Source organism: Adiantum capillus-veneris, chromosome 13 (genome assembly GCF_014529385.1).
Source record: "Adiantum capillus-veneris isolate H3 chromosome 13, ASM1452938v2, whole genome shotgun sequence".
Classification (NCBI taxonomy): Eukaryota; Viridiplantae; Streptophyta; class Polypodiopsida; order Polypodiales; family Pteridaceae; genus Adiantum; species Adiantum capillus-veneris.
In genome coordinates this window covers 39,436,703-39,448,268 of record NC_140943.1, presented here as the reverse complement: position 1 = coordinate 39,448,268, position 11,566 = coordinate 39,436,703, and the positions used below count along the sequence as shown (strand labels likewise).

The 11,566-nt window shown below is 41.6% G+C and overlaps 1 protein-coding gene across 1 annotated transcript; it reads right to left on the bottom strand.

Annotated features, from left to right (window-relative positions):
- Positions 1–910: 910 nt before the first annotated feature.
- Positions 911–3,065, bottom strand: LOC147443847 (uncharacterized). Its single transcript, XM_086528045.1, has 9 exons — positions 3,014–3,065; positions 2,657–2,924; positions 2,556–2,569; positions 2,225–2,265; positions 2,093–2,150; positions 1,889–2,002; positions 1,682–1,796; positions 1,231–1,272; positions 911–1,157 (listed from the first exon to the last, which is right to left on the bottom strand). The coding sequence occupies exons 1-9, from the start codon at positions 3,063–3,065 to the stop codon at positions 911–913; spliced, it is 951 nt and encodes a 316-aa protein (XP_086384171.1).
- Between the last annotated feature and the right edge of the window lie 8,501 nt (positions 3,066–11,566).

Sequence of the window (11,566 nt, the reverse complement as noted above, 5' to 3'; positions counted from 1 at the left end):
CTCTCTGAAACGCACTCAACTCTATCTGAAATGCACACCATCTGTCTGCTGCATTTTTTTATCGCCGTCGAATCTTCTCATCAAGGCGACCCAAATGCAACTAGATCAGTGTTGTGTACTGCTCATGCCATGGGTATACGTGATCTAAACCCACTTGCCAAGGCTGGCTCTCCGTATATAGGCCGTCACGCAGCCTCACTCAACTCCCTTTGAAACGCACTCCATCTGTCCCTCTTTGACCAACAACTCAGTGTTTTGAGCGTTCGACCACTTTGACACTAAACATGCCTTATTAACACCTTGAAAAAATGCAATCCATGTTTTTCGTTCCCCAAGAAAACCCCTCCTCGCTTGCCTATGAGAGGAATGCCCGTTTTCTCTAAAATCCGCTGCGTTTTTCCGTCGTCGTCGAATCTTGTAGCCAAGGCAACCCAAGTGCATCAAGATTAGAGATGTATGTTGCTAATGCCGACGCAACCTCACTGAGCTCCCTCTAAAACGCACTACATCTGTCCCTCTCTGAACAACATCCGAGTGTTTCGAGCTTCTGAACACCTTGATACTAAACATGTCTCCTCAACTCCATTCTCGCGCCAATTAGAGGATTGTACAGTGTCTCTGGAATCCACTACGTTTTTATGTCTTTGTTCAACACATTATCACATAGTTTCACATTAAAATATCATGATACGAAGAAGGAAGAAAACATTTTACATACAAAACGTCCAATATTTGCAATGGCAAACACATATTCACATTTAAAGGCATTACAATGTCACAAAAAAACAAGAAATAGAATGTAATCGACAATATGAATCTGTCGTGAACCACTAGATAGGTTATTACAACTTTTCAAATTGTACATCTCAAATATAATTGTAGACAACTAGTGTTTGTCCATATCCCATAGTCATTGTTCTAATGCTTTTCTTTTGCTTAGCCACAGTGCCTGTGCTTTCATAATTTTTGGAAGCTCATCCAAAAATGTTTTACTACTCTCCATGATTGTGAAGTATCGTCCCATATGGCTACCAAGCAATGCAAGAACACTTGTGTCTCCTCCATATTGCACTACCACATCTCCCTTCTTTGTATACATGTTCAACATTTGATACAGATAGCAATGCCCACGTTCCATTCCTCGTGCGATGAGAGGACTTGTGAGAATAGAAGACAAGTCGAGAAAGCAACAAAGCTACATAGTAAAAGCAATTACAGAAAAGGACGTACCTCTCAATGGTGTTCCATCTTCTTGCATGGTCCATTCGCTCTCTTGGATTGTATCCAGCCATGTGTCCTCATCGGGTTTCAACACTTCAGCAATTGGGGCTTGGTTTTTCTTGAAAACGGTAAGAAGAAGTGATCTTACAATCATATTAACATCCTTGCATACTAGTGTCTTGCAAACTGTGACTGTAGTGTATGCTGGCTCCCACAGCCTGCGGCTATTGCAACATCATGTACCATTCGATGTTGGATAGGTATGCAAACAACAACAAATATGCCATTGTCATCTATTGTCAAAAAACTCAGACGTGCAACTTTGCCAAATTGACAAACGTCCATGTCATTCCATTCCTGTGTAGATGACAACGGGATACCGTGCACAAGGCAATTTGGAGGCAAGAACATGAATGAAGCGGACACTGAGGCGGCCACCCAAACCCCATCTCGGACATACACACGGTCATCCTTTTTCACTTGGCCTTCGATGCATGCCAGCATGGAGCCAACAATCTCATTTTCTTCCATGCTTGTATCCAAGAAGGAGATAGACACATTCTGCTCGTCGAACACTGAAGAACACAACCAACAAAACAAAGTAGTTGGTCAAAATACACCTCAAAAGATGATAGCATTAAGATTCTCAAAAAGGTCTTACAAAAACCTAGATCATCGCTCGCCACCATCTGTTGATCTCCCTCATGATGATCTAACAATTGCTCCAAGGACTGGGAGAATTCTTTAAGCTCTTTTTCATTCGGCCCAACCGCATCATGCTCTATATTAAAGATCATTAAAACGGTTCTCGTAAAGACAAGATTCTTAGATTCTTTTCAATTACAGATTTTGTCATACATCTGCAACTCACTTCTTTTCTTTAATTCGCTTGAGGACGGTTTCTTTCCTATGTCTTTTGGAGTCCCGATCTGCAACAAAAAACTCTTAGCGAAGTCACAGTTTCAAAATGATGCATTTGTAACGTTCCAAGATCAAAACATACTCTAGAATACGATACTTGGCCGACTTTATCAAATGAAAGGGCTGTTTTTGTTGTTGTAGTGGTTTTTGTAGGTGTTTCCGGTGTCTCCACCCGGACAGCCCTCCGTGCACGTTCCTCCCTCTCCTTGACAGCATTGTTATGCTGTAGTTCTTCGCTGGCAGGAAATTTGCCCTCTTTATACTCAAGAAACCAAGGGCACGAGTAATAAACTTTTTGGTTAAAGTTACGTGCCAACTGCTACGTGCCAACTGCGTTGGGTTGAAAATAGTATCTTTCTTTGAGATATCCAAGACGTCAGATAGAGTCCGAGAGCTTCTAACGTTGAAGTTACGCCTGGTCAACCACCTACAAAATCAGAAGATGTTAGACCAATTTGCTTCTTTCTACGTTGAGCTCTCCCAATGACAGAAGTGCCAAGAGCAATATTCCAACCTGCAAAGACATCTTTGACCGGCGTCTGTGAGTGCTTTCTTAAGGTCAGGGCTACCTCTTCCTGAAGATTTAAATTTTCCAAGCTCGTATTGGAACGCCTCAGTTCTGTGAGTCAACTTTGCTTCTTCTAGAAAGGAATCAAGCATCTCTCCTGGACCAAGCTTGGATGTGATATTTCTCATGTTGTTGTATAGAAAACGAGCTTCACGCTCTATGGTGTTCCATAGAACCTTCACAAGCATCCAATCACGGAACGAGACATGGTCAGCTGCAATAAAGGTCAGAGAGAATAATGTCAATTACATTGAGTGAAACATGTCATTTTTTATTCTGCAAAAAAAAAACGAACGATAATACCTGTCTGTGGAATATCCAAACTTTTGACATTTATAGGATCAGAAGAGGCCATTGCTCGAAGAATGTAAGTTTTCTTCTCAAGAGGCAGATCAGCACATGCTAGAACATACAATCTATCCTCAGTAATCCACTTGGGCCGATTAGTCCATTCAATAGTCCGCAGGGTTCTGAACATATAATCAAATCAGCACTAGACATAGAGTAGTGATCCACAATACACTTTCTTACCTCCACCATTCATCGCCTAGATTGGGATCAACAATAGCGAGTGCCTGCTTTGTCCTCCTCCTGCTCGGACCATCTGCCTCAAAAAAAGCTTTCTTGTAGCGTTGTTGAAACTCTGAAGGTAGCATAGTGTCCTTTTCAGCTTGTAGTTGTTTCAAGGCTATAGCGTACTTGTCCTACAATGCATTCCAACCTTTGAGATGCGCACGTTGAGTGAATGAAGACTACATAATAACGTATACTTACCGGATTAAGCAATTGTGACATCACTGCCACTGGAACATTATACCACGCTTTCTTTCCAACTTTCTTTTCAATATCTGATTGCATCCATTTGTAGACTGTGAAATGTATCTTGTTAACCAAAGCGTCTTTCGAAGCTAAGCCCATTGCACGCACCATCCACAACATGTTCGTGTAAGAAGTGGTGACATATCCAGAATCATTCAACCTACAAATCACCACAAAATACATGTCAACAAAATTATGCATTTTAGAAGAAGCTTAGAAATGATCAATGGTGGTTACACTTGCCTATTGATGCGCATCACACTGCTCAACATATCTGTCTCATTTTTATCATCCACCTTCACAAGCTCTACTCGAACTCTAGGATACATTGAAGCATCATTTTGATAAGCCGGAGCTGCACGACGTAAGTATCTTTGAAACAATGTATTGATTGACAACCGGATTTGATAATTGCAAAGACAAGAGAAACTTACATGTTTGCAAAACTCCCATCCAAGCTGCAAGGCGATGATTCCCATCCCAAGTATAGAACATCTTACCACTCAAATCACTCCAACATGTATCAGAAATTTCACGCTCAAAATATTCATTAGCAAGGTGCCACAACTCATCCCACTGCTCTGTAATCTCGCTTGTTACTAGTATTGTCGGATGACAAGGAGCATCAACAGAACAAATAAATGAACCCTTTGGCTCAAAGTATCCCTCTGTCAAAAACGCCTCTGTGAGAGGCTGTAGTCTCTTGGGATCCCAACTAACCTGCCTTGCCTTCTCCAATTTCAAGAGACGACAAAGCGGCACCCAAGGCAACAACTATTCTCGTTCATCCTGCTCAAGGTCATTTCAAGATAAATGCCAAGATAAATTTAAAAGGTGGTGATCCATATAGATTTATGAAGGACAACTTACTTTTAATTTTGTGAGATGCTTTGAAAGCATGTCTTGACGAAGGGTAACGTCCTTATTCATGGGAAATTCTCCCCCAGCATTAGCTCCCTCTTCAATGTATGCTTCAATCTCTTCATCATGAAGCTCCTTTTCAGATTCTTCTCTCTCAAATGTGCATGTTATTGATTCATCTCGGATGTGTTCTTTAGCAAGATTTTCTTTCTTACTCTTCCGCTTTCGATCATATGTACTAACAGATTCAACTCTAGTACCTGAAGCTGTCAACTCACTCTTTGTGCCTAGATGTAATTGGGATGACCTATCCATCGAAGTCTTTGTCGATTCGACCTCTTGTCCAATGTCATTAAGAATTTTCTAAAATAAATGGGAAGAGAGGACCTTAGCGAAATGTAAAATATACTAGAGAGTTTAAACTAGCCAAAACTCAGGCTCTCACCAGTTCATCTTTGGGCCAGGCAACGATGGTATTCACAGCACAGCGCAAAGTTTTGGTGTCCTCGCCCATTGGATTGAGATGATGCAAAGGTGCATCCTTTCCAGCATAAACTTGAACCACAGATACACCATAACATCCACTAGGCATTCTTGAGCCATGCAGAACGTCCAAATTTGATACCTTTGTAATCTTTCCTCTACCAATAGCTTCTCCATTGTTCAGGATTTCAACTAGACTTCCCACGATTCTTTTACCCCTTGCCAAGGGAGCAGCTTTCTTTGCTTCTGTGGGAGACATGTCTTATGGAGGTCTGCCAAAATGAGAAATTAATTTAAATATAGATTTCGAATAGATATAGATAAACAGTCTCTCTACATCTTTGAAGTTCCTAATGTATTGTAGAAAAAAACACGGAATCTACATCTTTGAAGTTCTTAATGTATTGTAGTCTCTCTAAAAAGGAACCTTAATTTTTACTTGAATCTGGGGAGCATAGCACCCCAGGATTCTAGCTTAATCTAAAAGATTGTTTAGAATGTAACTTAATGAGATTTTAGCGTACATTGAGATTGCAGGGATTAAGATTCATGAATTTTAGGTAATGAAACCACTATTCATAGAGCCAATGTTATTGTGCATATTTAACTTGAAAGGATTTTTTTAAGCATAGAAATCAATAGAGAGAGAAGAGAAATGGACCTAGTTTGATATTCAAGCTAATGAACTCTGCAATTGCTGTTTATGCTCATTGATCTTCCTGGACTTTACAATGAGGCGGCTTCCTATTTATAGAGATTAGGCCCTGCTTATCTCCTCTACAAGTGTCGGATTGGCTAGCTTTGGTCTGGGGTGCATAGCGCCCTAGGGATCCTTTAATTGCTGATAACACAATGAAGTTTGAAGTATGGAGCTGGATTAAGAGAGCAACTAGATTCTCCATGAATCTAGCAATTCTCTGGACACTGCTCTTTGAATAACGTTTAGCAATTCTCCGAAGTAATCCAGCTGGGGCGCATTGCCCTTTGAAAAACGTTTAGCAAAGAAGTCGCCAAAGTAATCCAACTGCTGGGGCGCATTGCGCTCTGGAAAGCTGCATACGGAAAAACCATTTTTGTGGAATTTATTAAGGTTTCCTCACTATGTCTGGGGCGCATTGTGCACTTACAATCCTGCTGTCCATGATGCATGCTTGTCAGTTGCTGCAGATTCACATGTGTGGTATTTCGACAGTGGTGCTACAAAGCACATTACCTCACATCATGAATTGTTTACCTCTCTTGAGTCTGTCCCTCATGGGAATTAAGTCACTTGTGCCAACAAGGCCTCTTATCCAGTTCAGGAGTTGGAAAGATTGTGCTCACTGCTGCTAATGGCAGTTCCTTCACACTTGTTGATGCACTTTATGTACCTGGGATCAAGAAGAATCTCTTGTCTGTATCCGCACTTGCTAGACTTCGCCTTGTAGTCAAATTTGTGGATGACAGATGTACAGTTCATGATCTCAGTTTTGGTGATGAAATTGTTGCATCTGGCCTTTTGCGTCGTGGGCTGTATAAGCTCACTTTGTATGACAAGTGTGGACAAAATTTTGCAAATGTTGTTGCAAATTCAAGGGCTATTTCAGATGCAAAACTTTGGCCTGCACGATTTGGTCATCTGAATTTTGCCAGTTTGCTGCGTTTGCAGAAATCTGATATGGTTGCTTCTTTGCCACCTCTTGAAGCACCTGTCAAACTGAAGGAGTACGAGCGAAAGTGTGATGCGAGAGAGAGTGCGAGAAGAAGAGCACGATGATATGGTGAACTCGCTCTACTGTAATGTGTAGAGCATAGTCAGTTCTTATTAGGTTTTTACAAAAGAATATGTGTACATACCTGGTGGCCCGCCCACTTACCTGGGCGACCACATTGGGCTTTATACCCCAACAACCTCCCACTTAAAGTCCAATGTGGTACTTTAAGTGTGAGAGAAGCTACTAGACAAGCTAATATACAAGAGATGTAGAGAAGTGATGTACTACCCTACACCTAACTGCTTGCGAAAATGCGCAAAGCTCTCTGAGGGAAGTCCTTTTGTAAGTAGATCAGCAGGATTTTCTATAGTGTGAACTTTGACAAGCTGAAGTTGCTTATCCTCGAGCATTTCCCTGATGAAATGATACTTCACATCCACATGCTTTGTCTTTGAGTGATAAACTGGATTGCAAGCCAATTGTATAGCACTTTGACTATCACAATATAACACAGGCATCTCTTCTTTGATTCCCAAATCTGTTACTAGTCGATTAAGCCAAATTGATTCTTTGCATGCCTCTGATGCTGCAACATATTCAGCCTCTATAGTAGACTGAGTAACACAATCTTGTAATCTAGAACGCCATGATACTGCTCCACCAGCCAATGTAAAGACATACCCTGACGTAGACCTTCGGTTGTCTAAGTCACCTGCATAATCTGAGTCTATAAAACCCTTTACACTTAGCTCCTGACTCCCATAGCATATACGCATACTCTTTGTAGCTTTCAGGTATCTCAATATTCCTTTCACTGCCTCCCAATGTTTCTTGCCTGGGTTTGACATGTATCGACTTACTACTCCCACTGCAAATGCAATGTCTGGGCGAGTAGCAATCATTGCATACATCAAACTACCCACTGCAGACGCATATGGAATCTTATCCATTTCAGCCTGTTCTTCCTCAGACACAGGACAATCTTGTTTGCTAAGTTTCACATATGGTGGCAATGGAACACTCAATGCCTTTCCCTTCTCCATATTGAAAGTTGCAAAACCTTGTCAATATACTCTATTTGAGATAACCAAATCAACTTCTTTGATCTGTCTCTCTCAATGCGCATACCGAGTATATGACTTGCCTCACCCATGTCTTTCATGTCAAACGATTTTGCCATCTTTGACTTCAAAACTGAAATTTCTTGCAAGTGCTTGCCAGCAATCAACATGTCATCCACATACAAAATAAGGATCAGCCAACTGCCATCCTTATCCTTCTTTGTATATAGACAGTGATCGAACTCACTACGTTTGTAGCCTTGAGAAAGCATAAACTTGTGGAATTTATGGTACCATGCCCTCGGTGATTGTTTTAAGCCATAAAGACTCTTTAACAACTGGCATACCCAATCTTCCTTGCCTTTCTCAAGAAACCCTTCTGGCTGCTGCATGTAAATTTCCACATCTAAATCAACATGCAAGAACGCTGTCTTGACATCCATTTGGTGCAACACCAAATCTAATATGGCAACCAATGCAAGAAAGCATCTCAATGTAGTCATCTTGACCACAGGAAAGAAGACTTCATCAAATTCAATGCCTTGTTCTTGCTTAAAGCCCTCGGCAACAAGCCTTGCTTTGTACTTTGGCTGACTATCATGAGCGGTGATCTTATACCTATAAACCCATTTACAAGGTAGAGCCTTTTTGCCCTGTGGTAATTTAACTAGCTTCCATGTCTTGTTTTTATGCAGAGCTGTCATCTCTGACTGCATGGCCAATTGCCAATTCCCGGAGTCCTTCATTTGCACTGCTTCCTTGTAACATGAAGGCTCATTGCAATCAGTCAACATGACATAGTTCATAGATGGAACAAACCTATCAGGAGGTCGCGTGACACGTCTAGATCTACGCACAATAGGTGGCTCAGGCTCAGCCACAACCTGTGGTTCCACTATATCCTGCCCTTGCTCCTCTTGAGCCCTGACATTTTGTCTTGCACGTGCAGGTCCATCGTCTTGGAAGACAACTCTTCTAATCTCCTGAACCCTCTCTGGTTTAGAATGATATTTGGATTCATTAAAGTGAACATCATTGCTGCGGACAACCTTTCTGGATTCGGGATCCCAAAGTCTGTACCCCATCTCACCAGAATTACCATAGCCTAGAAAGATGCACTTTCTACTCTTTGGCTCAAGTTTGTTCCTAAATTCCTTTGGAACGTGAGTATATGCCTCACAGCCAAAGACTCTGAGATGCTTGTATGAGGGCATTTTGCCTGACCATACCATCTCTGGCACTGAATCCTTCAGCAAATCCTTGCTAGGAGATCTATTTACAAGATGAACAGCTGTTGATACAGCTTCAGCCCAAAACCCATTTGGCAGCTGTGCATTAGACAACATAATTCTGACCTTCTCTTGTATGGTCTTATTCATCCTCTCAGCAACACCATTTTGAGGAGGATTGTAAGGAGCAGTAAGTTCACGTTTTATACCTTTTGACTCACAAAAGTCCTGAAAGGCCTTTGAAACATACTCTCCACCATTGTCAGTGCGTAAGCATTTAAGCTTCTTGCCACTCTGATTCTCCACAAGTGTCACAAACGTTTTGAAAACACTAAACGCTTCATACTTGTGCTTGAGAAAGTAAACCCATACTTTCCTCGAGTAATCATCTATAAATGTCATAAAGTAAGAAGCTCCCCCTAGAGATAGGTTAGGCATAGGTCCACACAAATCACTATGAACAAGTGCCAACTGTGTATCTCTTCTACTGCTTCTATGCTTATGTGGTTGCTGTGTTTGCTTACCATACAGACAATGTTCACAGAATTCAAAATCATTAAATGAAAAGCCAGGCAAATAACCAGAACGAGACAAGATTTCCATTCCCTTCTTGGACATATGTCCTAACCGGCTATGCCACAAAGAAACGTTCGGCTGCTTGGTTACATTGATTACATTTTTAGAGACATTTGATACATAAATCATGTAAAGTCCTCCAGACTTTACTCCATGTGCTACTGTCATAGAACCCTTGGATATCTTCCACATGTTCTGTCCAAAAGTGGTGACGTAGCCAGCATCATCAAGTAAACCTGTGCTGATCAAGCTCTTTGTAATTGCTCCAACACCTAAGATCTCACATGTCTGCCCATTGCCTAGCCGAACATGATCTTTAGTGGTCACATAAGAGGTAAACCACTCCTTGTTTGGAGACACATGAAGTGATGCCCCTGAGTCTATAATCCATTCACTCAGTGCATTTCCATCAGATGCTGTAAGAAGAGCTGAGGCAATGGTATTCTTCAAGAAGTAGATGTCTCCTGACACTAGACTATCATCCTCTGCAACAGTGTTTGTCACATTTATTTCTTGAATCTTCACTGAGGACTTGTTCTTCTCACCATGGTCTTCAGCTTTCTCTTTGCCTTTTTCTGCTTTCCATTCTCTGCAGTCTCTTTTCATGTGACCCTTCTTGCCACAATGGTAGCATTCTATGTCACTCTTGCCTTTAGCACTGCGGGACTTGCTACGAGACTGATTCCTCTTTCCACCTTTGTACTTTTCTTTGGTCCTTCCCCTGACAACTAAGGCTGTTCCTTTGCCTTTGTCCATTGTCTTTCTATTGGTTTCTTCAGTAAGCAGACTTCCTTCTACACCTGCTATGTTCAAAACATCTGGAGGTGCAGAATTACTCAACGCTGTGCGAAAAGTGTCCCAACTTTCCGGCAATGTGATCAACAGGAACATAGCTCTAACAGGTTCATCAAACTTGACACCTTGAGCTGACAACTGACTATAGATTGTGTTGAATTCATTCAGATGATTGGACATAGGTGTCCCTTCTTTCATCTTCAAGTCAACAAGCTTCTTAAGCCAGTATACCTGTGAAGCTGCACTCTGCTTCTCATAAAGATCACTCAACTTTAACCATGCTTGATAAGCCGACATCTCGTCTGCTACATTGAAGTAAACGCTTTCTGCCAAAGTCAGCATAATGGTAGAAAGTGTCAATTCATCCATTTCGCTCCATTCATCTTTGTCCATATCTCTGGTTTTATCCCCTTGAGCTTTATAGGTTTTATCTGCTTCTTTTGTACCAACACGTGCCAAATCTGCTTCTTCCACAATGGGAAATTGGTTCCATCCAGCTTCTTGATATTGTAAAGAGCAGTGTCTTGTGATCCAGCCATAGCTACGCTTCACAGTAGTTTACTTTCCTGGGAAAAATTCGGCAGAGTTTCCCCTGTAAACTGGCCTCTGAACCAATATCAACCTGTCAAATGAACCAAGAAAGCTTCAGCTTCTGCAGAAATTTTGGCAGAGTCTCCTTTGTAAAATGGCTCTGGTGTACTAAAAAACAGACCAAAAACAGCTCAAAAAACATTGTTTCTCTGACACTGTAAGCTACGGGTAAACCTGTACTGTCTCTCACTGTTCTGTCACTGTCCTGTAAGCATAGACTGCGACAATGCCTCAACGGTAGTAAAGCAAAGATGCAATCCCAACTGTCTAACTCACAGTCAATACATCCTAGTTGCCTATCTAAGGGTGCTCGAGGGATCACTCCAAGACCTGTATCACCGAAAGGATCTCAACATTCGAGAATCCCCCAGCTCAATAAAACTTCACTCGACCCTCAACAAAGGCTGCAGTAAATCTGACAGTACATAGACTTCCCACAAAGTCATACATCCACAAATTTCCCACTATATGTTGTAACCGCTGCGGCGGTTGTTTGTTGCGTGACTCACAGCCAGCAAACCCTCAATAGACATACATCATCTCTGACAATACATCCCATGTGGAAGTACCTGCAATGTCAGGATGAAATCTGGAATATCAAGCAGCAAACACGATGAACTAGTGGATGTCGTCTATAGTCTGTGTGAAGATACGCCCGTGTCGTATGTGACACGCCTCCAAGAACTATGAGCCGTCCTTCGATGTGTAGACAGCCACAAATCAACACTCTGGGAGTGTCGATATCCT